The sequence below is a fragment of the Cinclus cinclus genome, chromosome 4 (assembly GCF_963662255.1).
Source record: "Cinclus cinclus chromosome 4, bCinCin1.1, whole genome shotgun sequence".
Taxonomy (NCBI): domain Eukaryota; kingdom Metazoa; phylum Chordata; class Aves; order Passeriformes; family Cinclidae; genus Cinclus; species Cinclus cinclus.
In genome coordinates this window covers 58,831,914-58,859,728 of record NC_085049.1, presented here as the reverse complement: position 1 = coordinate 58,859,728, position 27,815 = coordinate 58,831,914, and the positions used below count along the sequence as shown (strand labels likewise).

The 27,815-nt window shown below is 43.1% G+C and overlaps 2 protein-coding genes across 4 annotated transcripts in view; both read right to left on the bottom strand.

The window, feature by feature from the left end:
• SGSM3 (small G protein signaling modulator 3) overlaps nt 1-4,471 on the bottom strand; it is a 28,124-nt gene extending 23,653 nt beyond the window's left edge. Inside the window, exon 1 of the mRNA XM_062492202.1 lies at nt 4,439-4,471. The gene's annotated coding sequence lies outside the window, so the exon portion shown is untranslated. The remainder of the gene's footprint in view (nt 1-4,438) is intronic.
• Nucleotides 4,472-7,671: 3,200 nt separating this feature from the next.
• On the bottom strand, nt 7,672-27,178 carry ADSL (adenylosuccinate lyase). Of its 3 annotated transcripts, XM_062492195.1 has the most exons (13): nt 24,402-27,178; nt 19,910-20,113; nt 18,747-18,791; nt 17,873-17,952; nt 15,973-16,144; nt 15,631-15,677; nt 15,151-15,241; nt 14,254-14,323; nt 13,051-13,198; nt 11,094-11,184; nt 10,138-10,227; nt 8,127-8,303; nt 7,672-7,801 (listed from the first exon to the last, which is right to left on the bottom strand). In XM_062492195.1, exons 1-13 carry the CDS (start codon nt 24,555-24,557, stop codon nt 7,715-7,717), a joined length of 1,458 nt encoding a protein of 485 aa, XP_062348179.1. In that variant the 5' UTR covers nt 24,558-27,178; the 3' UTR covers nt 7,672-7,714. The 3 variants fall into 3 exon arrangements, with proteins under 3 accessions (XP_062348179.1, XP_062348180.1, XP_062348181.1); XM_062492196.1 differs by lacking the exon at nt 18,747-18,791; XM_062492197.1 differs by lacking the exon at nt 8,127-8,303 and having other exon boundaries at nt 7,678-7,801.
• Between the last annotated feature and the right edge of the window lie 637 nt (nt 27,179-27,815).

Below are 27,815 nucleotides of genomic sequence, written 5' to 3'. Positions count from 1 at the left end.
ACATGACTGGGAATGAAGAGCTGGGAACTGCCCTCATCCTACTTCTTGCAGCACTGGAAGTGAACCAGAGGTGCACCAAAAGCCTAGTGCAGGTCTCAAAAGGGGGATGAGAGACATGGAGAGCAGCAAGGGGGAGGCTTGCAGAGCCAGGCAGGCAGGCAGGCTAGCTGCTGACAAGGTTATGCCACTGACTGCAGAGGCACCACCCAGGACTCCAGAGCGGCCCAGTCATCAACTGGGATCACATACAGACAGAAGGAATGTTGCAGGGCAAAGTGTTTCCTCCCAGCTGCCTCAGGGCACTATTAGAACAACAGAGACAGCAAAAAAGTAAACTGGAACTCTGTGTCTCCTGCCATAAAGCACCTTGTAGATTCTTGCCCTCATTGGAAATGGAATTCTGTGCAGAAACGTAACTAAAAGGAACTTCCATGAAACAGTTCTACTCCTTGCACTGCTTGGTGTCCAGCAATGCCTGCTGCAATGACAGAGACAGCCCCACTGGAGCTGAAGCTGCTGAACCACGGTCAGTTTACACAAAAGGAACAAAACAAGTAACTTTCAGTTTTGTTCCCACTGCATCTCCGTTTTGAAAATAAGGATGCGAAAAAGTGGAATCCTGCTTCCTACTGCTTATGCATGGGACAGACTTCCTGATGCATGGATGGACTTCCTGACCACAGTTCAATGTGTTAAACTTGTCTCAGAAACACCTCTAAATAACACCTACCTGTGTAGAATGCAGAAATCCTACACATCAACAGATACTGATTTCTAGAGCAGAACTGCCTTTGATTTACCTGGCTCCAAAGCAAACAGCAAGCCAGCTAAGCATGAACTACACCTCTGTGGAGAACCCCTTGTTAGCCAAGACCCTTGGGACCAGAGAAAGAGGAGGAGTTTCCCCTTTCCTGGTACTCCCATTATTAGTGGTGAAAAGATACGTGACAGGAATACAGAGTGCAACTCACACACGAGGATTACAATTAAATACTGGAACAACAGTTTTGGGGGTTTTCTATCTGCATCAAATGAGGTTAGAAAAAGAGGCCAGGATACAAACTAGCATGGTGCTCACCCTCACTGCACAGCAAAATTCTCCTTGCTTCCAACACAGAGGCAAGAAAACCTGTATGTGCCAAAAAAAGCAGGCCTGCAGTCACCCTAGTCTTCAAGCCTTAGGGTAAAGGCAATTCCATGTCAAACATCACTGTGCAAATATATACAAAAGGTTTCTGATTAGTGTCTAAACATATTTCCATGAGGGTCAAGTACTACACAATAAATTGGCATTTTCACCCACATAAGCACAGTGCAGGACCAGGGCACTTCTGCAGAACTCCACAGAAATTCATTTTTCCCCAAAAAACTTTGAGAAGAGTTGTTTATCTTCTGGTCCATTTCAAGACTGCAAACTATTTATGAGGAAAGCAGTCCGTGGAAAGCAGTCACAATTGTCCAGTTTCATTTATATACAGAAACTTGAAAGAAAATATTTCTGTTAGAGATGCAGGGCTGTATGAATCAAAGAAAGGTTAAAAGACACTACTGACAGTTACTTAAAGTCAGGTATTATGTGGTCTTTTATATCACACTCCTGTCCTGAGCAGTGACAAGCAGTGCCATCCGAGGCTGTCTCCATCACCAGCCCTGCAGGCTCACCCAGGTGCAAGTTTGATCCTCAAGCTGGTCTCATCCCACTGCTCCCAGTGACAATGGAACAGGGGCCTGAACAACAGCCCTTCCTTGATAGGGTCTCAGAGGATTTGCAGAGGTTTTGCTGTCATGGTTTGCTGTTACCTTGGTGAGGCACAGGAAAGGCTCATTTCACTCTCCTGCAGCTCTGTTTTGCTACTATTTGCTCCGGTATTCACAAAAAAAGTCAGATCCACTTCACAGGACTCTAAGCAGGTCTCAACTGCATTTGGCTCCAGAAAATGGTTTGCAGGGCAAGTATAGTCCACAAAACTTTTTTTATATATCTTATAAACTTTTTTTTATATCCTATCAAAACTTTTTTCCTTCAGGGCTCTGTCTTTACAGGACTCAACTTTCTGAAGAGGTTAGTAACACTCAAAACACCTCTCAGGACTGTTTGCAAAGCTCTTATCTAGCATGTCCTGTTGGACTACTTAGATCTTGCTCCTGCAGAAATTTATATGCACAGACAACTTAAGAGGAAATAAAAGCAAAATATACAATGATTGTTAACATTTGTAACAAAACAGGACTAAACCTCTGATATTTCCTGATTCTGGGGATCAGGAAGATTTCTTCAGAGAAAAAAAGGACTGCCAGGTTATGGACTTTCTCTCTTATCTCTGAATCATCAAATACTTCCCAGCCAGCAGCTACTGGGAAGTAACAACAGTTCTTGTAGTCATATTGCTATCCATATACTCTCTTCTCTTCCCCTATCTCATAAACCAAGCCTGTTTGCATTTCTTCCAGGGTGTTTTCCTTAAGTCAGAAACAAAATTGCTCTGTTACCAATGTAACTGGTTGCACTCCAGTTAAAAAAAATCTGAGACCTCCTCAGAGACAAAACAAATGTGGCAAGACAACATCCTTCTCTTCCTTTCCCAACAGTACTGTGCCAACAGTAACACAGCTAACAAGTGGGATTTTCCCCAGCACTCCCAGATACGAAGCCTGTGTAAGCTCTATGTATCAAAACCCCTGACCATGGGATAAAAAGTGGCAGAGAAAGAAGTTTAGGTAAGTCTTTGTGCAGCTGACAACACAAACCACAAACCTGAAGTACCAAAACCTCTGCATCTCTTGAGGGACACATAGGACACAGCCCTCACAACACAGAATGAAGCTGTTTGCTTACCTCCTCCTACTGGACAGTTGCAAATCCTCTGTATCATCCATTTGAATTAGGGTAGGATGTAGAATAACCAGTGTGATACAGATCACCAGCAAGGGTCATGGCTGATTTAGCTAGAAGAGCTGTAGGACTACATACACCAAAATATAAAGCACCCTAACTTTACCACTGCATATAAAGTTGCAATACTCCTTAGGATTTACATTTTAAAGTTTTTGTTACTTCTGATGTGTTGGTGAGAAGTTTGCAATTGACAGCCCGGAAGAGGCATCATTCCAACCATTTCCAAAACAGTTACTGCCTCAAACGTGGTATCACGAATTCCTTTGTCAAAGCCTCCCAAATACCAAACATGGGAAACAATTTTGCAATGCACAAATTGATTAATGGAGAACAGGACTAAGACTGGCAGCTGTCACACAGATCTTTTAACCAATAATCTCTACTGCTACCATGTCACCTTTGGTAAGACACATTAATTCTTAAAAGCCAAATATTTTGATTATTGACTGTCTTTCAAGATTGTCAGGCTTTAGAACACTGAGATTATCAAAGGATCTCGCCTTGTGGGAAAGTGACAGGTTAAAAGTACAGAAAAGAAGAAAAACCTAAACAACATTAGGAGAGACCCCTAAAAGTGGAGAATTATTTCAGTCCTGAGCAAGCGTGCAGTACTTTCCTCACCTCAATGCTATCATTCCCTGACCAGTGCAATTCTTCCAGAAATATGCCCCTCCCCTCTGCTGCCCCTCAGAGATTCCTTTCATCCTTCTTCAGAAGAAGAGTCACTATGAATAACATCTCCCTAAGAATATCAAACCACATTATCCAAATATTATCATAATCAGGAATTAAGATAGGCAGTATTTGTCATTTTAATCTGTTAAATACAGAATGAATACTGTATTAACATGACATGACCAGTCCCCACCCTAACCTCTTTAATTACATGTCATGCCTGTTCTCACCCTCTTCCTTTCCTTTTACTTTATGAATTCTCCAGAGCAGGAATTCAGCCTTTGTTTCTGCATGGGAACAGTCACACACACACAATGTGTGGATCCAGAAACAAATAATGAAATGGAATTTTTTTCCAGTGGCTGTTTCTTTCCAGGCCACCACTCTAGACTCCGTAGCAGCTGAAAAACTATTCTAGAATTCGGATTATCCAGCAAGAAACTGTATCCTGACCAACAGCTCAGCAAAAGCACAGTAGTGCCCCATTCCTGCTAGGCTGACAGTTCCTTCTTGAGTGATTTTAAGATCCAGTCTTGCACTACTAAAAACCCACTGATCTTAATTCCAGTAAGACTGCTTTGCTCTCCCATCTATTTGCACTAAAGGATCCTTCATTTCCTCAAGGCACTGTTCTTCCCTTATTCCTACTTCCTCCCTTAAAAAAAAAAAAAATAAATCAGAGAAAGCCACCCAGAGAAGGCCGAGACATCATGAAGTAGGAAGCTATGACATCACATAACCCCCGCCACACCAACACCGAAATGGACTTGTTTAGAAGGAAAGCACCTGCTTAAATTCAGGCATCCCTCAAAAAATTAGGAAGGAAGCAAATCCACACAGAGGAAATTTCTTCTGTCCCGCTCTTACCAGTTCTGTGAAGAGACATCAAGAGCCGTCCCGGAGCCCACAGCCACTGCCTGCAACGAGATTTAAATCCGCGTGACTGTGGCTCTTTGCTTCCTTGGATTTACATCACCAGGAATGAAGAATTACATCTATCTCCTGCTCTCCTTCTAACATTTATTATAGCTGACAATCACCGGGCCTGCAGCACGTCTGTTTGTGCCCATTGCCTAGAGGATACTGCCATATTTCCATCTGTGTTTCGTGATTGTTCCTCCCCCCCAGCCAGACAGGAGACAGACCGTCTCTCCTCCGGGGCACCTCCGAGAAGGCGCGGGGCGTGGAGAGCAGATGAGTACGGCAGAGCAGGACCCCCGGGAGTCGCAGCCACGGGCAGGCGGGTTAGAGCACGTCCCGGGGAGCAGGGGGACCCCAGCCGGGGGAAGCGGGGCGCAGGGAGGACGTGGCCGGGGCAGCCCTGACGGAGGAGCACAGCGTGAGTCACTCCCGGAGCCAGACCCTGCGTCAGCGCGGCCGGTGCGCCGAGCCTTCCTCGGGCCGGGGTCCCTCCCTGCTCTCCGCCCCAGCCGGGCGAGCGGAGCCGCGGCCGCGCTGCCCCGCGCCCCAGCAGCGGAGCCGCCCCGGCCCCCGGCGGCCTCGGCCCCCGCTCCGCCCGAGGGGAGCAGCGGGGCAGGGGGGTGCCGGGGTGAAGCGTGCGCCGCACAGGTGGCGCAACCGCTCCTGGGGAGCGCCCCCGGCGCGGGGGAAGGTGCAGGGCTGAGAGCCCCGGAGGACGAAGGGCGCTCCCCAGCCGCCCCGGCACCCACCTGCTGCCGCCACCGCCGTCCCCTCAGGGCGGGCGCCCGGCCCCGACCCGGCGGCCCCACGCGCCGCTGCCGGCGCGCATGCGCGGGATGCGGGCGGCGGCGCGCGGCGCGGCGGGGGCTGTAGGCCGGGCAGGGCCGGGATGGGCCTGGGGCTGCTCGGCGCCCGCACGGCTGCAGGGACACCCACCCAATGGCCAGAAGGGTGATCTGCGCTCACGAAGCTGTCACGGAGTCACAGAATCAATTAGGCTGGAAAAGCCCTCTGAGATCGTGGAGTCCGGCCCGTGACCGAACACCACCATGTCACCCACAGCGTGGCACTGAGAGCCACGTCCAGTCTTCCCTTAAACACCTCCAGGGACGGTGGCTCCACCACCCTACCAAATCACCCTTTCTGTGAAATTCCTCCTAATGTCCAGCCTGAATCTCCCCTGGTCCAGTTTAAGGCTACTCGTCCTGTTCCTGGTTGCCTGGGAGAAGAGGCTGACCCCCACCTGGATACACCCTACTTCCAGGTAGTTGTAGAGCTTTCCCCTAAGCCTCCTCTTCTCCAGGCTAAACAGCACCAGCTCCCTCAGCTGCTCCTCATCACACTTGTGCTCCAGACTCTTCACCAGCTTCGCTGTCCCTCTCTGGACTTGCTCTAGCACTTCAGTGTCCTTTCTGAACTGAGAATTGGACACAGGACTCAAGGTGTGGCCTCACCAGTGCCGAGTACTGGGGGAGAATCAAGAGCTGAACAGCTGCGAGCTTCTCCTGAAGCACTTCTTGGTGATCTCCCAACAACCAAGCAGAGGGGAGAATTACATCTCTGGCTGTTGCCACTGCTAACTCTGCAGCAATGTAGGAAGTCTCCTAAAGGATTTGTGTTTCATGCCAGTTTTCTAGGAGGATGGCTTTTCCTCTGCACCACTGTTACTCATTTTATAATTTCCAGGAAAACAAATCAAACAGCTCACAGCTGACAAAGATTTATTTCCAATTATGAGAAAATATAAATGTTCCTCCTCCCCCCCTCACAGGGTTAGTTGTGTTTTTAAGGAGGAAAGAGGACCAAAAAAGGAGGACTTACACATCTGTCTGTTTTCTTTCTTGGCTAACGTTTTGAGTAATAGCCTGAAAATTACAAGGGTTCAATTAGAGCTATCCTTTTCAAACAGATGGCTAATTAAATGTTAATAGCACAAGCAAGCAAAACATTTTAAACACCATCAAACTCACAAATGTTTGAGACATTTTGAATGATATATTCTAGGGGCAAGGTAAAATCAGAACAATCTCAATGGAAGGAGATCACAGCCTGAAGCTTCCCACTGCTCTTCCCTACTTAAAAAAAGACAAGCCTTATTAAAACATGCAGTATTTAAAAATCCTCTTTCAACAACGATGACCTGAAGGACAGCAGGTAACCTCTTTCATTTAGTTCTGCTTTTCTTAATTCTCTTCAGCAACCACACTTCAAAAACCATCAAGTAATCCTTATCATGTTACCTCTGAGGGTCTGAATAAATAAGAGGCCAGAGAGAGCTTTTATATTGCACTGAAGCAGAAGAAATGCTGTGTGATGCAATAATGCTGGAAGAAGAGGTAAGGGAATTATTCCAATTTAAGTCAAAGGGAGGAGTCTGATCCACTACTAAATGTCTAGTAAAGCACAGACATTACAAAACAGATCATTCATGTCAGAAATAAAACCAAAGCTCTTGAATTTCTCTGGCATTCAATGAATTCCAGTATCTTTTTTCTTTCCTTGTCAGATAAAACTTGTAGTAGAGAACAACTGTGACATGCCAGGGTCCACCTGCCACTCATTATCAAGCACATAGAGCCATGGACAAGTCACAGCCAAAACACAATGACTGGTTTTATACCCACACCTGTAAATATAATTTTCAGAAGCTACAGCGTCACAGCTGTGGTGTTAAACTAGGAAAGGAGCACAGAGGGAGCACCACTTTGATGAGCCATGAAGTTCCATGGCCTCTCTCTTTCATTATTTCTATTATTTTGGCCTGTTTGCTCCCTAAGTCACAATACTCTGAAAGTCAGGATGAACTTTTTATCAACTTTTGAGACACCTGGGGAAAAAGTTTCAAGCCATGGAAAGAAAGATGAAAATGGGAGTGGCTTCAGTTCCCCTTACCTCCACTCTTCTTCAAGTCAGTTCAACTTGAATGTCAGGCAGCACCAGGCATTGCTCTTTAACAGCTGGCAGTGCTCTGTAAGGGGCCAATGAAGGTGCCCTGGTAGTTACCTTGTCACAATCGAGCATTTCTCAATAACACTACTGATGGAGGCTTAACCTCCACCGATAGTCAAAGACCTTCATCAAACAGCAGACAAAGAATGAAAAGCCCATCTGGAGGGAGTTAAATGTATTGTAGAGAACCAAAATAACATGACACAGTAAATAGACCTGGGTCAATAAGGCTTTTATTATCTTCCTGTACCCACACACATTTGCAGACTATACCTAAAGTGCCAGTTCAATTTTTCCACCCATCTTGCTTTGGTATGGAATCAGCGCCGGTTGAACCTCCTCCTTCAGGAACTTTGCCACCTGTTCAAGATGAGAAAAATAAAATTAGGAAAATTACTTGTCTCCTCCTTTGCATTTGGACCTGCTTATCTCACTGGGGTCTCTCTTTCACAAAGACACCCAATGGTCTCTGGTATATACAGGGTCAGAAGTGTGAAGCCACCAGGAAGAAAGACAAGAAAGCCTAGGAAATCAAAAGAGAAAAATGTGCCTTCCTTAGTAGTACAGCTAGAGTTACATAATATGTACACTGTGGAGCAAGCAGAGTGTACATATTATATACAAAAGAATGCAGGATTTAACTACACATTGCATTACAACCCACAGCCTCTTTCCACTACTTCACCTGTTGAGGAGCACGTCCAGTGAAGGAGGAGGGATCCAACAGGCTTTCAAGTTGTTTATGGATAGGGCTGAAGTAAGGATCAGCACGGACACGGGCAATGAAGTCATTATCACCCCCTTCCTGTTTCACAACAGCTGCTGCTTGCTGAGAGAGAACACGAATTTTCTCGTGGCAATCCTGTAGGTATGGGAGAAGAAGATGGAAAAAGAAAAAAGTCATTCCATTGCTATTAACAGCACATGTTCATCTCACCAACTTGTGTGGGAGGAAAAAATATCAAAGTGTATCATTCTGGACAGTGCGAAAAGAAGACACAGTTTGGACTGCAGTGGTTGATGTGCCACTGCATTAAAACAAGATCATCTTTATCCTTTCACATCTGCCCTTTGAGGCTAAAACAATACAAATGTCATACACATTCCCTGTTGAACTAACATAAATTAATGATACTGGAGTCTTCTTACAATTTCCCAAATACTCTTAGGAGTAATTCTAAGTTTTTGGGGTTTTTTTTCCAGTTGTAAACAATGTAAAGGCTCTACAGATTTTGCAAAGGGAAAAGAATCCATCCAAATTAACAAGCAGTGAGACTTTGCAAACCATGGCCTACATAAGGATAGACTGAGGAAAAAAGCCCAAAACATTCCTTTGGAATCAATTGGTAAGGACAAGGGAACCCAACTGTAGTCAGATATTGCCAAAAATCAGATACTGCCTTGCTGGTCCTAAAATACAGCCATGTGGCTTGATTTGCAGCTATGTAGGAATGTTCTTTTTAAATGTATTATTCTTGATCTTCAGTTAGGAAAAAAAATTATCCTGCTCCCTCTATCTAAATGTCATTTTGCTTCAGGTGAACAGATCTATCTTCTGGATGTTTAGGGGAGGGAGCTGTTTAGTAGTGGAGAAAGGAAGTGAGTTTCGGTGCTATGAGGTGGGAAAGCCTAGAAAATGTGCTGCTCCAAAGTTCCCAGCACAGGAAAACAGAACATCTGAATGTGAATATAAATACCTTTTAAAAATGTACTAAGCCCTGTGGGTATGTAATTAAACAGAAAGAAGGCAGGTCAACAAGAGACACAAATGAATCACAGAATGTGATTCATATGATATGACCCTTAATGCATTTAGTCAGGAAGCTTACTCACTGACCCGCTGACATCAGAGACATGGGGGAAAAAAAGGAAAAAAGGATGTTTCCTGACTAATATAATGGGTGATTTGCCACAACTGTTTCAGAAAACTGAAACCACATATATTCTGCTCAAAGCTTCTATCAAACCCTTTGAATTATTCTTTCAAGTTTCACTTCTCTCCTTGATGTGGAAATAATCACAGAAGGAAAAATTATTATCTAAAAAGTAAGCGAAAATAAGGTGTTTTATTAAGATGGAAAGTTGATTATCAATTTTGACCTGAATTGTGAAATTAAATTATAAGGAAATATAATCTAATTGTGTTTGACTTTTATTTACTAAGGAAAATATTTAATTACAGTTTGTGTGAACACAGGAAGCTGGATGAAGGACTATAAACAAAGTGGTTAGTATACTGTACTGAGTTAGGGAAGAGTGACACATGAATGAGTGGCTCAGAATGGTCTTGCTTGCTTTTTTGTTAACAGTACCGATTCATCCTCTTTTAATTTATAAGGTAGCCAACTGCCAACATATTCCCTTTAAAGAAGCCTGGCCTGTGTTCCAGTTCCTTCAAACACCTAAAAAAGGAAAACGCCTACAAGTATCAAACATAAAAACAGGTCTCCCTCTTCTCCAACACAGCCAGCCAGATGAGCCCAAACACACTGTTCCTAACAGAAAACAGGGATCTTCACAAATGCTTTCTCCTCAGAGAGTAGAGCCTGGCTTTGCAGCACAAGTGCAATGCTAGTAACTGTGGGAGCAGGTGAAGAGCAGAGAAAGGTGAGATAGACAAGAGCCCAGATCCATTTGTTTCTCAGGAGACAAACACCAGGCTGTAAACAAAGGTATTTTGGACACTTCATTTGTACCTGACGATTGCCACCAGCCTTCACCATTGCCATGATTATATTCTCTGTGGCCATGAATGGCAGCTCCTGCCGGATCCTCCTCTCAATCACCTTAAACACATATACACAAAAAAACAAAAAAAAAAGGAAGAAAGAAACAGCATTATAGAAAGTCTATAGACAACTGAAAACTTCACAGTAAAGTTTTTTATTCCTCTCCCCTTGAATCTCTAGGACTGGACAATGGTCACAGAATGACAGAAAAGTCTGGATTGGAAGGGACCTTTAAAGGCCACCTAGTTCAACCACCTGCAATGAGTGGTGACATCTTCAATAAGATCAGGCTGCTCAGAGCCCTGTCCAACCTAATGCTGAATGTTTCCAGCGATGTGGCATCCACCACCTCTCTGGGCAAACTATTCTAGTGTTCCTCCACCCTCTTAGTAATAAAACACCTTTCCTATATAATCTAAATTGTCCCTTTGTCAGTTTAAAACCATTACCCCTTGTCCTATTAACTGGCCCTGATAAAATGTTTGTCCCCATGATGCAAAGACAAATTATCATTTTGAACTTCGCTCTGGAAAAGCAGTTACTGAAGCTGATAATACTTAGAAGCCATATCTTGTAAGACACATTAGTTTGGAAAAGATGTCTGATAATTTTTTTGAACCTGTAGTATGTTACAGGACTGGATGAGATCTGTCTAGGCAGTATCTTGCGCTGCTAAGTTCTACAGATCCATTCTGTAATTCAGGGAAAAACATCTTTTGTGACAAGTTTTGTATTTACTCTTATTGACCTCACAAGAGGCCTTTCATGTTCACTTTCAACAGTGAGAATACAGCAAGAAGAGAGCAAAATTCAGAAACCATTTGAACTAACAGATAAAAATGTAATTCTTGGCGTGGGAGCATTTTTGTACACTTTGGCATAGTTGTAGAATTAGCAAGGAAGTCCATTATCTCCTGCTTTACCTTTGGATACACCACGAGTCCCTCGGAGATATTCTGCAGTGTACTTAGAATGATGTCAGCTGTGAGGAAAGCCTCAGCCAGACACACGCGCCTACGAAACACACATACCCAGAAACCTGGTCAGCAACAAAGCCACGTTCCAGTCCACCTCAGATCCTTCAGCTTCTGTAAATAATGCTCTAAATAGCATTACTGTGGCCTAACACTGGAGCTGCTCTAGTTTTTTTGTCCTTTTGGTCAGTAGAAAGGGAGAGGGAATAAGGTGAAGGCACACACAGAAAGCTCCAAGATAACTCAGTGATTACACAGATAGGAAACAGGGCAGCAGTCTAAAGGATCTTCTCCCCTGTGTGTTCTATGTTGAACTGTCTACTGCTGATCCTACCCTGCAGCAGTAAGACATGCTGCTGCTCCTGCTGTGCCTGGCTGTGCTCAGTGGGGAATTTCCAAGGGGATCCATCAATTTGATGAGGGTTTCCTCAAAGAAACCAGCTCCTGGTCACAAAGGAGGTTCCTGACACAAAGCAGAGGAGGGAAACAAGAGTAGTGGGGACTGAGCTGTATCAGGCAAAGTGCTCTGCATCACAACGAAGCAAACATAGCATCATTCATCTGTGACAGCAGGGCCTGGCCCATCTTAAACTGTGATCTTTCAAAATATGCTAGTTCTTGAACCTTGTGCTACATCTAAGCCCTCCAATTCTATCAAAGTGCCTTAAAACAACTTTGCTGGACTGTAGATTGATTGACCTTTCTTTGGCTTGTTCTCCTTCCAAAACACTACAGCTTTAGCAAGAAAAATCCAAGGCACAGATTTTTATAATCAGTTAATGAAATGGACAAATAAGTCTATTAGATGAGATGAAAATAAAATTTTAAACATTCCAGTACATCTCTCAACACTTGATAGCTATTGGGAAATGAACATACCGTATCAACCAGTATGCAATTTCTTAAATTTACATTGTTTTCTGCTGCCTATGCAGTTCTTTTTTTAATGAGCTGTGGAGTAAGGTCCCTCTGGGAAAAAAAAAAAAATCTATTTTTTCATGAAATTTTATGACGTCGTTAGGTTTGTGGAGACATTTTAAAAATAACATTCTCATCAGCAATCTTATTGCTAATCTAGCATAAATCAAACCAAAACTGCTGCTGTTCATTGTCTCACAGGTGCCATACCTTAAAGTCTAGAGATTTCTAAAATTCTAAGAGATCAAATTCTGCAACAGAATATGACTTTGAAACTAAAATGTTTCAAAGGTAGGTATGAGCTTTATGCAGATTTATAAATAAATAAAAAAATTACTAAATAAAAGATGGAAGCATTGAATTTAATTGCTGTAATTTACTTGATATTAACTGTAGATAACTTCTGTTCAGCTCAAAATAGTCGTAATGAAGAATCATAAAACAAAGCAAAATTTGAGCAATATCCTAAAGACCCGCACAGATTTCCATGAAACTTTTAAAAAAGTAATTGTGCTCTTTCTCCAAGGTCTGACTACTTATAAATAGTATTTTTCAAAATTAAAATATGGTTTTTAGATTACTTCAAGGGTTAAGGTATTGAACTATTCTCTAAAAAGTGAAAAAAAACCCAAAAAAACAACCCAGGGTCAAAAAACTGCATCCAAAACAAAATAAGGAGAATTTGAGAAATGTGAGTATTGTAATACTGTGCTGTTGAAACAGGAAGACTACAAAAGCAATTTATTACCCTGGCTTGTGTATCCCTCCCTTCCACTGCTGGTTCACTTTGCAGAAGACGTTGACATTAAAAAATCCTAACAGTTTGTATCTGATGTACAGAAGAAACCAATTTGTAGTCTCCGGGTTCTATTGAGACTGCTTTTTGTCGAGGTGGTACCTTGTGGGTTTAGTTTAAAGGCACTATTTTCTAAAGAGACCAGAGGACCTTTATGCACAAGGCCATCTGCAACTGCTGCAGTGCACAGACCTGTTGGCACTGTCATCCAGAGTTCTCTCAAACCACTGCACAGCAGCTGTTTGGAGGGGATCCATCACCAGTGTCATCAAGTGCCGAGCGAGGCTGCAGCAGCGCTCCGAGCGCATTGGGTTCCTCTTGTAAGGCATGGCACTGGAGCCTGTCAAAGCAAAAACAGGGATGCAAACAGGGCAACAGAAGGAGTGCTGCATTCAGGGAGAAGAGATGAAGGTCTTCCCCCAGGAAAGCAAAACGTGTCAGGAATGATAGTTTTGACTAAAGCCTCAAAACACAACCATTTTCTAAGTGCAATATATAGAAAAAAAATGACACCGCCATTTTCCCCTTCAGATCAGAAACATCTAAATCTGGGCAAAGAAAAAGTCAGATGACATTTCTGCAATCCTACAAAACAGAAGTACTACCACATACAAGGGACAAATAGTCTTACTTTTTAATGCAATATTTAGCACCATCTCTCCAGGCTATCCATGGCAATCTTAGCAGTGCTCAAGCCTCCCTCTGCTCAATAATGTCATCCTTCAAAGTCAGATGCTTACACTGCTGCCTGTTGCTCTAGTGAATGGGTATTAAAATCATTCACAGAATGCAGAATGGTACAAATACCAGATAGGACTAAGGCTTAATTCACTGATTCAATTCTATGCAACTATTTAAGGGACCCGAACTTTCTTTCAGCCAAGAGCTAAAACATTACATTTGCCTTTCTAACAGTGTCAGAATCACATCATTGGTGCTCTTCTAGCAAGGGTGCAAGGCCCACCCTAGTTTCATTGTTCCTAATTTGTCTGCTTATAAAGATCAAAACGCTGAATTAAACTGAAAACCTGCTTTCCAGTCAGCTTCATGAGGACTGGAAAACATTAAGCACTCCTCAGACCCAGGTGTGCCTCTCCAGACAATGGGACATGCATGACTACTCCTGCTCTCCCCCCAGACACAGGAAATGCACAAATACAAACCTGATTGAATTTCTTAATATCCAGAAACCTTTAGGTAAGGTGTTTTACCTTTTTTCCTTCCCCCCTCCCCTCCTTTCTTTTTCTTTTAAAAGGACTGAAAATACTAACATTGTCAACTCCAGTTAATTTAAAGCAAATTGTGCCAGGAACATTTCTAAGTTTGTTTAAAGGCCACACCAACATAAATGAAAAGACACATACACCAGTCCAAGAAAACTCTCTCATCCCTTACCAATCTGGTCTTTCTCAAAAGGCTCCTCTATCTCCTTCAGGTTGGCCAAAAGACGAATGTCAGTGCAAATCTGGAAACAAAGCATGAGAAGTGAAAAGAACAGAACCAAACTGACAGCCACCAATATATCTTACTGTCAGTGCTCTCGGAGAATCTTTGCATCTATGTGCAAGAAATAAACTGTGGGCAGTGAAAATTTTGACAAAAAAATTGACACTGCAATCATACTTCCTGGACTAAAAATGTTTGCCAAGGAAACAAAGAGAACAGCATGTCCATTGGATTAGATGAGAACAGGACTCCAACAAGGGCAAATGTTTGCAGGGAATGGAAGACAGATGAGAAGAGAACACTGAAAAAGCGTAACAAAATTGCGGTGATTTGCTAACACAGATAATGTGTGCTCACTGAAATGGGAAAAAACAAAAACTGAAGAAAATACCACAGATCACTTTAGCCCAAGAGGAGCAAGAGGGAGGGAACAGAGATAAATCAATGAAAAGAATCCACAAGGACAGAGAGCATAACACCATTATCAGAAAGGCAATTAACTAGAGGGAAATGGTGAAATTTATGAACTCATACACCACTAGGAATGACATTTACTCTAATTGGATCTATTTAGCACAGGTTAGACTAATATCTGGTGTTAAAGCAAGTTAACTGAGCATCTTAGAATCTGCTCACTTAACTTGCTTTATTTGTCACTGGTCTTAAGATATTTGAGATTTGAGTACCAGGCATATACCCAGCAGTCAATTTACACCATCACAAAGAAGACAGTTGAACATGGAACACCAATATTTCTTCAGCAGAGCAGTCTGCACCACAAGCACCTTCTCTTCAAGATCTGAAGCATTTCTCCTTCTTCCCGATGTATACAAGTATGGTGCTCACCTTGTGTATAGAAGCCCCCAGACTGGCCAGCACAGCCAGGACCCCAATATCCACCTTGCGACTGTAGGTCTGCCCTGTGACCATGTATGCCCTAGAAATAAGCACAGAAGTTGAGTGCTTCAGTCAGCCAAAACAGTACTGCAAGACTTTGAGCAAGGAATGTCATGGCTCTTGAAGTGGAGGGCTGTCATTCTGCCCTGATAAAAACAACTTTGGATTCAGGCTGTCAATTTCTTGGGGCAGCATGCAGATGAGAGAGAAGGTAAACAGAGGAAAATGGACAGCTGTGCTTTGACAGGGAGGCAAGTGGAAGTGGCCTATTTAGGAGGTGAAGTTTTATGCAGGAAAATGTAACTGGGAATGGAAGATGGCAAGGGGGAATAAGTGAACAGCAGCACAGATGTCGGTTTGGCAACCAGGGGAATCTGGGCCAACACTACCAGCAAGAGTCACACGCTGCTATGAATTCGTGTTACATACCGCTTAAATCCTGCCTTCGCAGTCACCAATCTGTCCAGTTCTTCAACCTTGGGGTGAAGTGAAAAAAACAGAGCTCAAAATACAACTCAGCAAGGTCAGCAAGAACAAAAATGATCTTTTGCTTTTCTCAGTTTACTGTCCAAAAAATCTTCTACTTTCTGTGAAATATCTCTTCCCAAATGCTGTTCACTTTCACACAGAGCCTTGTCAATGAGGCCCAGAGGGATCACGGTGACTTTGTAAATTTAATGTCAGAATCTCGATGTTCCCTCAAAAAAAACAGCATTCCAGAGCAGAAAAATGCTAAGACCATAGGTCTGCACCCTGGGCTGTGTGACATACTTTACTGTGGTCTCCCTCAAAGAGCTGCAAGAAGCTGGCTTGAGTGCCAGTGGTGCCTTTCACACCCCGGAAGCGCAGGTCATCCCGAGCCCGCTCCAGGTTCTGCAGGTCCATGCACAAGTCTTGAATCCACAGGCAGCAGCGTTTCCCCACAGTGGTGAGCTGGGCAGGTCTGACAACAATCAAGAACATAACATGACTTGCTGAGGATCTGCACAAGCACCACACTTCACTGCTGAGTCTGCCATTAGGAGTTCCCTACAGATTCATCTCTCTTGACTGATTTGAGCAGAAATTAACAGGATTTGGCTTAGGCAGAAGGAGGTACCAACGTCAGCGGTAAACGGTACTGAAGATGCAATGATTCCTTTCAGGAATTCGATGGAATTACATTACCAGAGAACAGCGATTCTGTGTCCAGGAGCCAGGCGTGCACCCCCTGCCGGCCTGCAGGGGCTGTGACAGACTGGGGTGCATCTGTCCCCCACCCCAATTCCACTCACCCAAGGCACAGTGGGCACCCTGGCTGACTCTCAGCACTGGTGCGAACTTCTCAGCACAGAGACATCTGCATTCACTTTGTGATTTTTAATTATCCCCCTCAGGAGCCTTTCCTTCTTATTTATAAAAATGTGTTCATCAGCCTCCGGGCAAATACACTTCAACAATGCTGCCAGCCAACACTTCTTGTAAGACTTCTACCTTGGAATAAGTAACTGCAAGCTTCAGCTACACCTCAGTCCCCCTGAAAATGCTTTGAGGCAAAAACAGTGGTGCTATGCAGAACCCACAAAGTGAAAATATTTCAAATTATCCACATGAACTCCAAAGAAAACCTCTATGCTACTTCAAAAAAAAAACCATATACATATGAACAACGTGCTCCTAAATAAGCTCAGACATAAAAAGGAAGCTTGTAAGATCTGGAAGCAGGGACAGGTGATCCAGGAGGAATACAAGTAAACTATTCAACACTGCAGAGATGGGACAAGGAAAACCAAAACCCACCTGGATGAGTTTAGCATGGGATGTGAAAGGCAACAAGACAGGCCTCTGCAAGTACATAAGCAGGAAAAGGAAAGGCTAAGGAAAACGTGTTTGTGATTGTAAATGGAGCAAAGGCCCTGCTGTCAAATGACACAGAAAAGGCTGAGACATCAATTATGATTTCATCTTGTATACACTTCTCTGTCCTCTTTCCAAAAGCCCAAACAAAGCTAACACACATCCTCCTCCAGAAAGCTGTAGATGAAGAGGGCTGTAGGACTAGAGCTGATGGAACTCACATTGCATATACAGCAAGACAATAAATCAGAGACCTGACCTGATGCTTTCACTCTCCTTTGGCAGAAATGTTCAAGTGCCAGACATTGAGTCTGACATGACCTGTGCTTAATTTCCCTGCCTCTGCTGTTCTACCCCAGTGATATATAAGACCCAGGCTTACCTTATGGTACAGTTTAATGCTTCTGAAGACAGTCTTCATGAAGCAGGAGATTAAACTGCCCCAAGAACAGAACCACCCACATCTCACTGGCCTTTGACTAAGTATCTGTAGCAACAAGTAGCCATTAAAAAAACTTTCTAGGCTGCAGTGGAAAATAACTTAAAGAAAAACAAAGAAAATCTGACTGGAAGACAGGCTTAGTACAATTCCCAGTCACGCTTTTCTGAAACAACCCAGAATATGCACATCTGTGTTTGCCTGGAAGCCACCCTTTATGAAGCTGTGTGGAAGCAACAGTCCAATTTCCTGAGACAAGCCTGGAGTCAGGCACATATGCCTTTTCTGAACCACCAACTAGTCAGAGACGGGAAAAAGGATGGCAGAAGAGCAGCAGCAGCTCAGTTTAATCAAAGCACAGACAACAAAAAGAAAGCAAAGGCAATAGCTACTTACTGGTAGTGAGTGAAGCCCAAAGCAGGCATGTCAGCATACTTCTCAGCAAAGTCGGCCAGCCGGCTGATCACCCTTGCGAGCTGGTAGAAGCAGGAAGGATGGAAAAGAGGTGGAATGAGAGAGGATAAAACCTCAAACAACACAGCAGAAGTTCACATGCTTAAGCACAACATTGTGAGAAAAAGGGGAGGGAAACCACTGTGCAGGAAAGGGCAGTTGTACAGGGAGGAACCCTGAGGGTCAACTACGCAGCCCCTTCTAATTGTAGAATATGGCGTGCTTCAGTTTTTCAGGGCACGCATGCAATTTCTGCTTTCTACAAAACTCAAACAAGAGCTAACCTAAGTCATTGGACTTGAGCTTCATGCCCAACCCAATCCCGCAGTTGGTTCATCCTTGGGTTTTTTTTTTTTTATTCCTGGAATTGGGCAGAAATAAAGCTGCTTGGCGTATAATTGACACACGTACAGTCCATGCAAATTGGGTGGCAACTCATTCAGGTGAGATAGACACCACTGCACTACACTTCTGCTGTATTTGACCTCAGAAAATGTATTATACAGTTTCTTGAACGCTGACACACTCTTAAGAACATAGCTAAGGATAAGACTAAGACAATCCTGAAAGCAATACAGTTGTATTATTATGTAATACCTATGGCACAGATAAACAAGGAGCTACTTATAATTCTCACTGTGAGCAAAAAAGCTCTGGGAAAAGATGGAAAGGAAGAGTTCACTTTTTTGAGAACATCCCAGACAGACAACTCCTCCTAGCCTCCCAGAAAGGTTTAGGAAAATCCAAGTTAAACACAGGCTATGCACAGGACATGTGTGCTCCCCAGTTCTGAGACACTGCAGAACCACCTTCTCACCTTGGGTAGCAGGAGGTTAAACCCATCACGGAGGACAATCAAATCCTGAAAGAAGCAGAGAAAGGAACTTTGGGCCATGTCTAAAGGAACAGACATAACAGTTTCTCTCAGAGAGGACACAGATTATTCTTCATTGACTCAAAAGCTTCCTCTTAAAACATTTGATTTGCTTTCCTTCTTGTAAGAGAACTTGCACTGAACTTGCTTATGACAAAAATGCTGTATCCACCATTGCTCCTTTTATACTGTCCATGGAAAGTCATAAGTGGTGGAAGACCTGTTTCCATCAAGTGCCTATGAATGATTGTTTTGAGGTTCTTGGGACTGCCCATGGGATGACAGACTAAATCATACAGTCCCAAGTGGAAAACACTGGGAGTGCAGGCTAAAGACAGCAGGAAACAAAGTGGGCTAATGAGGCACTAGTTGTCTTTACTCCTTTAGAGACTGAACTGAGGTACAGCTGGGCATAGGTGTTACACGAAATTATGCTATTACCCAAAAGCTAAACAGGTTTGCAAAGGAGTAGAGGAAAAAAAATAATCACACAGCAACTTTTCATGTGATTAAAGCAGCTGTGAAGTTGCAGTGGCTTGAACAATGGAACAGCAACATATACTGGTTTGTGCTCTGTTCCAGACAAGATTTTTCACAAGTATTTTACAGTTCTGTAAAACTATAAAAGGATACAGCTGAAACAGCACCCAGCTTTTTCACTTAACACACTGATCTGTTCTCTGCTGCGGAAAAGCTTGTTTTCCCTTGAAGTACAAAGGGGTTGCAATTGAAAGCTCATGGACCCTGTTTTGTAAGTCAACAAACTCTTGTCACAGGGGTGCAACTGATAAATCACACAGTTCACATGTTTCTTCATGTGCTTGCAACTCCCCTCTTATCTCCTTGAATATTTAACATGCAAGCAGAGGTTAGTGAACAGTTTCCAGATAGATCTTGCTTCACATCAGAAGGTGACAAGTGCAGTTTGCCTTCATAAGGTAGCCAGGTTAAAGAACTGAATTAACTTCAGTGGCAAAATTAACAGAAATGACTGAAAAACCCACTTAACATTTTATAAAGAAAAGTTTATAAAGAGCTATAAAATCAACAAGCGTAGCTTTGCTTTTCCCAGCTCTGCAGGCAGGGACCTGGAAATACTGAATTACCGTGTTATCCCCTACGTAGCAGGAAGTTGCTCCAAGGTGAATGATGGCTGCAGCTTTTGGACAGCAGTGGGCAAAGGTGTGCACGTGGGCCATCACATCGTGACGCAGCTTCTTCTCCTCCTCTGCTGCCAGCTTGAAGTCAATGTTGTCCAGATTTGCTTCCATCTCCTGTATCTGCTCATCTGTGATTGGAAGCCCAAGTGACTGCAAGGCGAACAGAACATTTATTGCTTTTTCTCTTTACCAACAAACTGAGACAGAAGCTGTTTAAATAATTTACTTCTGTCTGACATCCCCCAGAAGTGTGACTATTTGGTATAATCGAGCTAAAAATGCTTTCATTCTAGGGCTCTCCAGCCTTTTCCAGTAGGATAGGGAAGTGTTCATTCTTAGATGTTCCTCTTGGGCTTCGTACTTTCCTCAATCATATAACATTCCCATGAAAACTACAAAAATTAAAATACATGGGGAAAAGTGATATAAAAATAGTATAGTTTAAACTTCTTTGAATGAAGTTTACCTTTTGGGTAAAGAAAAATCCAGCTAACATGGGACTAAATAACTTGTGTCAGGAAGAGCTCTCTGGACCACAGCTAGAACTACACAATGGTAAACAGAGGGCTTAAAATGTATGGAAAGGTACATACACTTTATATGTTGGTACCTTTTCCAAAGATCTGTAGTACCTCATCTCAGACTGAATATGAAACCTTGATCTGGAAGAAGGAGATGAATGCTCCTAGTTCATGTTTGAAACAAACTGCTCGAGCCTTTCAGAAAGCTGACTTAAAAACAAAGATATCCAACCACAAGATCATACACTGGTATAATCCACTAAGATGAGAAAAACATCTTTTCCTGATACTGAGAAATTCCAAGTCTCACAACGAACTTGGCAATACTGCCTTTTCCAAATTAAAATACTATTGTCCTGTGCATCAGTAATGAGAAATCAGCAACCAGGAGGCTTCCAGGATTCAAAGTATTCCAAAAACTAGCTAGTTCAGAATCAAACTGACTGAAAAAATGGTTTGCAGATGTGGAACCTGGAACTGAAGAGGACAGCAAGTGAAGCACATGAGTACTCAAGATCCTGATCAGATAATTAGTACCCAAACTTATGCTGTTGCAAGCATACACATGGCCACGAGTGCCCAGCTAACTGAGGAAAAGCACCTAGCCCCAGACTGCTGCCTTTGAGGTACCCCAGTATAGACTGCAACTGCCAAAAAGCACAGGCAGCTCAGCAGGCAATACACTCTTGTGCCAAGATGAAAATCTCATGCCTTGCTCAGGCATCCGTGATCCTTTGGGAAAAGCTGACCACAGTGCACAGTCATACAGAGAGGAAAGAAATAACCCCCCAAAAAGGGATGACTTGACATAGAACATGTACAAGATAGGGCAGTGCCAAGACAAATGATGTTCTCATCTGTCCACAAACAACATGTGAGGCCTCTTCCCTATGAGCCTTTGCTGATATTGGCAGTACCTCGGGAAGAAAACAATCGAACGTCCTTCAAACCTGTGTACCTAAGAAAAACAAGTAGGAAAACTGCACAAGGAAGAACACAAGGTTTTCCCCAAATCACCACAGGTCAGTGAAGTCAGTGATGAGCTCTCTGGACTGTGCTTTTAGGGTGCTGTTCTTCTGAGACTGTCCCAAAATTCTGATGTGCCACTCTAACAGCTATGACTGTTCATCACTTTCCCTAAAGGATGGGGCAGCACAGGCAAATGACATGGCACAGCTCCTGCACATAAAATGAGAACACCGGGTTGCTCATCATATAAGGAACATACAACAGAAAAATTATGAAACTTAACTGGACAGAAAAAAATAGATGAAGAGTTACTGCAGAAAGAGAGAAAACATTTATATTTCACAAGTGCAAAACATAATGTCAGTTTGATGCTGCAGGATGTCAAAGCTACTTCTCTGAGAAGCGACAGCTCCAAGAAATTTGTACTTGACTTTCAAATACAATTAAGTCAAGAGTTCAAGATAAAAAAATGTTAACATAAGAATTGTAATACAAAGGAATTCATGCAAAAATATGAAACAAGTGTTTTGGGATGGGTATAAATCCAGACACCTCACCTCTTAACCCAAACCTGAAATACTGTCAGCTGGGAAAAGGTAAGTTTTTCTTACTAATCCCACTTTACTAAGCCTGCTCTTTCAACCTCCCGCTATTTCCTGCTGAATGGAGAAAAACACTGTATAGACTTTCTGCCTAATTCAGTTTCTACTGAAATAATTTTTCCATTCTTATCTCACATACTCCAAGTGGACCACTTGAAAATTTCACCTATTAAGTAGAGTGAATACTGAAGCCATCTGCCTGGCCCTGTACTTTACCTAAAATTTTATCACTAAGCTGTATGTCTTCTGTCTTACTACTCCCTGCAACTTTCAGAAAACCTATGATTAGACCTTCCTAGATCTGATTTATCAGAAGATAAAAAGTAAGTCCTACCCACAGTTCATTTGTTACTTTTTTGGTTTTTAATGTATCTTCGAAAAGAATGATGGAAGAAGCAATACAAGAATGCCTTGGAAGTGAGGATATGTGCTGCAGCAAATTGGTTCATTTATGATTCATTTATTATTTATTACCTGGTATTTGGGGTAGTGCTCTTTTTCATAGAAATACTAGGCATCTTCCGTAAGGAACCTAAAGAAACTGCCTGTATGTGTAACTAACTGATCACTGACAGAAGTAACAGGTGCTGGAAATGGCTGACTCTTCCTCCTTTTTAGTCCAGAGCTGACATTAGATTACAAACTGTTCTGGAACAAGAAGCCAGATAAAAATAGTAGTCTCCCTCTTCCCACTATGAAAAGAGAGCTCAAGAAGTGGTAAGAGCCATCTCTACTTTCTGGGAGCAAAACTCTGGGGTGGCAATTGGAGGCTGAGCAAGGGTCAAGAGAAGGGGCAGCCCAGAGTTCAGGGCTTGGGAGTAGAAACCTAGAAGCCCCAAACTGGTTCTTTCAAGCAGATTGCTTTCTCCTATTAGGTAACTCATGTATTCTGCTCCTGAACAGAAGTAAAAGGGATAATTATCTGCTAGAATTGGTATGACTACGTTTAAATTGTCATGCTCTGAACATGCAAAGATCCTCAAGCACATACTCACAGTACTGGCACTTTCTATGCTAGATAAGATTTGCACCTTTCTCACTCCAGCACTTGAACTGTGACAAAATCAGGCATGTGGTACTTTGGAAGGTGACTCCTATTTAGCACAGCTGTATGATTGCACCTTCTGCTTCTGAAACATCACATTTAGTGCAGTGTATTATTGACAAAGCTGCTGTAGTGATACCCTCCTTGCGTGGAGAAGAAATTTGGTAATGGCACCGTACACTGTGCGGTCATTCTCCAGCATGGGTGCTTCTCTGGCCTTTCACTCACTATAGTAACAGCCAGACCTAGTGCTTGGACTGCTTCTAACAATCCCAGGGCTTTGAAAACAGAAACTGGACTCTGTACAAAAAAAGGGGTTCCTACTGAGTACGAAAGCTAAAGCCATTCTATCAGAAAGCAGGTGGGTTTGTGTCTTTTTTTCCCTTTGGGTTTTTTTTTGGGAAACGCATTACAGCTTTTTTGCTGTCAAAAACCTGGTAAGAGTCACAAGGAATTAAGTTAGTGCATGTTAAAAGCTGGCTGTATCTCAATTAAGATGTAATAATAGCTGTACATGTTTCTCTAAGTAGGACCAGAAGGTTTAGCTTAAACTGCACGTCAAAAAAGTTAACTTCATATCCTCTACTAGCATAACAGCTCTCAATCATATGGACATACTCCCAGTCACTGCTTGCTAATGGTTCGATTAATAAAGCACAATACCTAATCTTTTGTGGTATTATTTTTTTTGTGGTACTCAGCCTACCAGAAACATCACAACCACTTGCGGGGTAAATGTACTGCTCACTTTGGCCAAAAGTAAACTTATCTCGGCAAAAAAAGGGCTATCTAACAACGAGTGGCTGCAGATGCAGAGGGTGGTCGGGTTGGCACGGACTGACAGCCATCGGATTGAATGGACAGCGGACCTCCCCCGTCACACCTCCCGGAAAGCAAACAGCCGAGCGCTTGCGGAGGACACCGATGTTTGCTCAAAGGCAACCCCTCACCAAGGATTGCTTAGCAGAGCTTTTACAAAACCAATTTCACGGCGCGGGCAAAAGTGCAAGGGGGAGGGCATGAAGCGAGAAGAGGCGATTTGCTGAGGGGCAGCGGGTACGCGGGGATTGTGTACAGAGGGTTGGGTAACCCTGAACTCGCAGAGCCCCCAGCCCTGGCGCCCCTTTCCTCCCCGGAACGCGCCTGGGAAGTTGCACGAACCGGTTTCCCGAGGGCAGCTCCGGGAAGGCACGGCCGATTCCCGCCGGTTCCAGGGCCTTCATCCACCAGAGCCATTAAGGGAATAAGGACGCGAAGAAGCCCCGGGCACCACGCTCCCCCCGCCGCCCGTCCCGCGTTACCTTCTCAGCCTGGGCGAGGTAGAGCCAGAGGCGGCGCCAGGTGCCGAACTTCTTCCTCTCGCTGAAGTTGTAGGCCATCTCGGCGCTGGCGTACCGCGACACCAGCGGGGAGCGGTACCGCGCCATCACGTCCTGCTCCTCTCCGGGGGCGGCCATGGCGGTGCTGCCGGCGGTGCTGCGGTCGGCGGTGACAGCGGCAGCAGCCGCGGCCCGCGGGATAAGGGCGGGCAGAGGCCCCGCCCCGCCCGGCCCGGCCCGGCCCGAGCCCGCAGCGCGCCCGGCGCCCCCCCGCGCCCGGAGGCCAACGCGGCCTGAGGGGCCCCGGCCCGGCCTCGGGACACAAAACGTGCACAAAACACGAGCTTTAAATGCTTAGCAGCCAAACACATTTATTAGTCTTTTTTTTTTTTGTCCTTTTTTTTTTTTTTTTTCTCTCCAGGAACCCAAAAATAGTTTGTAGTTATAATGTAAGCAACTGAGTTGCACATAATACAATCTTATCTTTCAAAAAAAAAAAAAACAGAAGAAACCAAAAAACAAAGAAACAAAAAAACAAAAAACAACAACAAAAAAAACAAAAACAAAAACCAGAAAAACAAAAAAACCAAAAAAGCTGTTAAAAAGCCCAAAAAAACCTTCAGAAAACTTATATATATAAGTATTACACCATATCTCAGTTTCAATGAAATGACGACGACTTAATTCTTTATTACTCTTAACTTGTCACACTCCAATAAAACATCACCCTTTTGTTTGTTTTTTTCTTTTTTTTTCCTTTCTTTTTTTTTTTTCTAAATCCAGCATGAGAAATACAGTACCTGCTATGGCAAAAAATACACATAAAATGCAACATTTCAGCTTATTTGTACATTAGTAGAGTTTAAACATTTTATTGGTTTTTTTTTCTTTTTAAGTGAACCAGTGATCTTAAGTACCACTATACTAAAAGTAAAATAAAAATATAGAAAAGGAGGAAAAGGGGGCAGCCAGCCTTACAAGAGCACCTTCTAAAGTGCTGAGTTTCTGTGTCCATGGAAAACCCTTAGGAAGTTCAAACATTTCTGAGAAAATGGGATGGAAATTAAGATGAAACCCGGATATGCAAGACATAGCGTCATCTCCTCTACATTCTCCCCATTTGTCCTGTAATTTTCTTTACTGCACACTATAGAAAGAGGGGAGAAACCAGAACTACGGTAAGAGTTTAGTAAAGGAAGCCATTTCAAGTATAAGAAAAAAAATAAAACACTTACAGGTAACTTGCATCAATATACACACAGCCACTATTTTTATTATTACAATGTCTGCTTCTGGGGAACAGTGTTTCAGGCAAGAGGACTTTAGCTGTACCTTCCTGTTACATATTTATGTGCAAAGTAGAAAAGCTGCCTCTTCTAATCCAGCCATATTGGACATCAATGATTTTCTATTCAGCCACCTCATCCCTCCATTCCATAAGGAGAGAAGAAGGTGGCATTATTTTACCAAGAAGACTAGATGCAATGAATCTGTTTCTCCATTCCTCTTCCAGACACACCCTTCTCCCATTACTTGTTTGCAATGAAGAGAAACTTGCCCAACTCCCGATGCCCACAAGTTTCCTGAACAGGTAGAAGGCATTTACCTTTGTAAACATAATCCCTTAAGTTTGTGGAACTCAAAGCAGCATTTCACACCTCCAGCCTAGCAGTGGAGATGAAAATAGATCAGAACACTCTGTCACTGCTTTTCCTCCTCCCCTTTCCTCTTCCGCTCCCAGGAAGATTACATTTGGTTACTTTTGTTAGAAGGTGGGGGATATTTTTGGTTCTTTGAGGAAAATACTTATCATTTAGTTAAAAGTAAACATTACAGAACTACCATCATAAGAGTTATACTGTTGTTTGTTCTGCTTTCTAGATGAGAAAGAAAAAGCAGTGTGCATCAGATGTTCTGTAGGCTTTAGAGCAGATGTGGCAGAAAACCAAGATACCTCTGTGTGTAAATCCCACAGGTGCACTTGCATCACTTCAGCTTCTTTCTCTGCAGAATCATTGTATACACTTGATTACTAGCAGAGATGGAGAGGGTGGCACAGGGCAACAGTGGAGAGATGCTCCTAAGGCCACGGGGAGCAATGCAGGACAGAGAGGACCAGGGAGTGTCAGACAGAAAGGTTTCAGGTACAGAAACCATGTTCTTGATATTTCAAACACCAAATTCCAAGAGGCATGGGCTCATATGCACATCCCTGAGACGCACATCCAAGAAAGAAGAAACAGCAACCAAGTGACTGAGAGGGGAGAAAGTAGCAGAGGTTCCCTGACAGCTGTGGGATTTACCCAAAATGAAGACCTCATCCCCCACCAGCCTCCCAGAGACATTCTGGGAGAGCTGTAAGGCATATACACAAGCAGCATCTACTATCATTCTCTCTGTTCCTACGTTCTATTGGCAGGTGATGGCTTCTGAATATTGTGGACGAGACACTGCATTTGAAGTGGGACTGGTAACACACTGAAATTAACTCAGGGAAGGACACAGGAAGCTACTCTGCCCTTTATCCCTGGAGCAGCAGCATCAAGTGGCCAGGTTCTTCATCTTACAGTCCCCTCTCTGGAACTACCTACCACTACCTCCCCTTCCTGATGGAGAAGGAAAAGATGTGTCTACTTGAAAGATGACATTACCAAAACTGCCATTTAACGACAGGGAGACATACACAAACTTGCTCTGATTTGGTGGTCTGGTGAAAGAAGCAGCAAGCTCAAAGTACTTCGATTTTGAAGCTTATCTAAAAGTACTAGAGACATATGACCTGTAACAACACTGGCATTAACTATATAGAGAAGAAGATGAAAACAGGCATAAAAACTGAAGAGCATGAATAACTGAATCTCTATCACTTGTATCATTTAGGATCTGAGTGTCTGATGGCTTCAATAATTAAAAAAAAAAAAAAAAGGTTTATCTCCCTCCACACAAGCAAACAATGTAAAAAGAACTAGCGATCTTGCTGTGAAAACCTCATAATACTTCTATCATGCCTTTTGCTTTAAAGCACTTGACAACATTACTAGTTGATCCTCACAAAACCCCTGTGAGGTAGGTAAGCGTTATTAACAACCCCGCTTTACAGGTGAAAAAACAAAGGCAAAGTAGTTAAATGACTTGCCCAAGGCAAGGGAGGAGTAATGGCCAATGTTAAAATTCAGGAGTTTCAGGCTTCCCAACTTGTGCTCAAAACCACTAGTTCAAATATCTTCTTACAAAGGAGATAACAAATGGAAATAAAAACCTATCAAGTTTAGAAGAAAAACTAAGATTTAAAAGGTTACATCAGAAGGGGAAATGTACCACGAGGTATTTTTGTGAATGAGTTTAAGCTTCTGAATTTTCTTTTTTTTTTCTGTTTTTTTTTTTTTAAAGGCATTC

Coding starts and splice junctions, on each gene's coding strand:
- ADSL (XM_062492195.1), bottom strand. CDS start 24,557: ATGGCCGCCCCCGGAGAGGAGCAGGACGTGATGGCGCGGTACCGCTCC. Junction 16,145..17,872: donor TTGGGCTTCACTCACTACCA/GTAAGTAGCTAT, acceptor GATTGTTGTCAG/ACCTGCCCAGCTCACCACTG. Junction 11,185..13,050: donor CTGGATGACAGTGCCAACAG/GTCTGTGCACTG, acceptor TGTGTTTCGTAG/GCGCGTGTGTCTGGCTGAGG.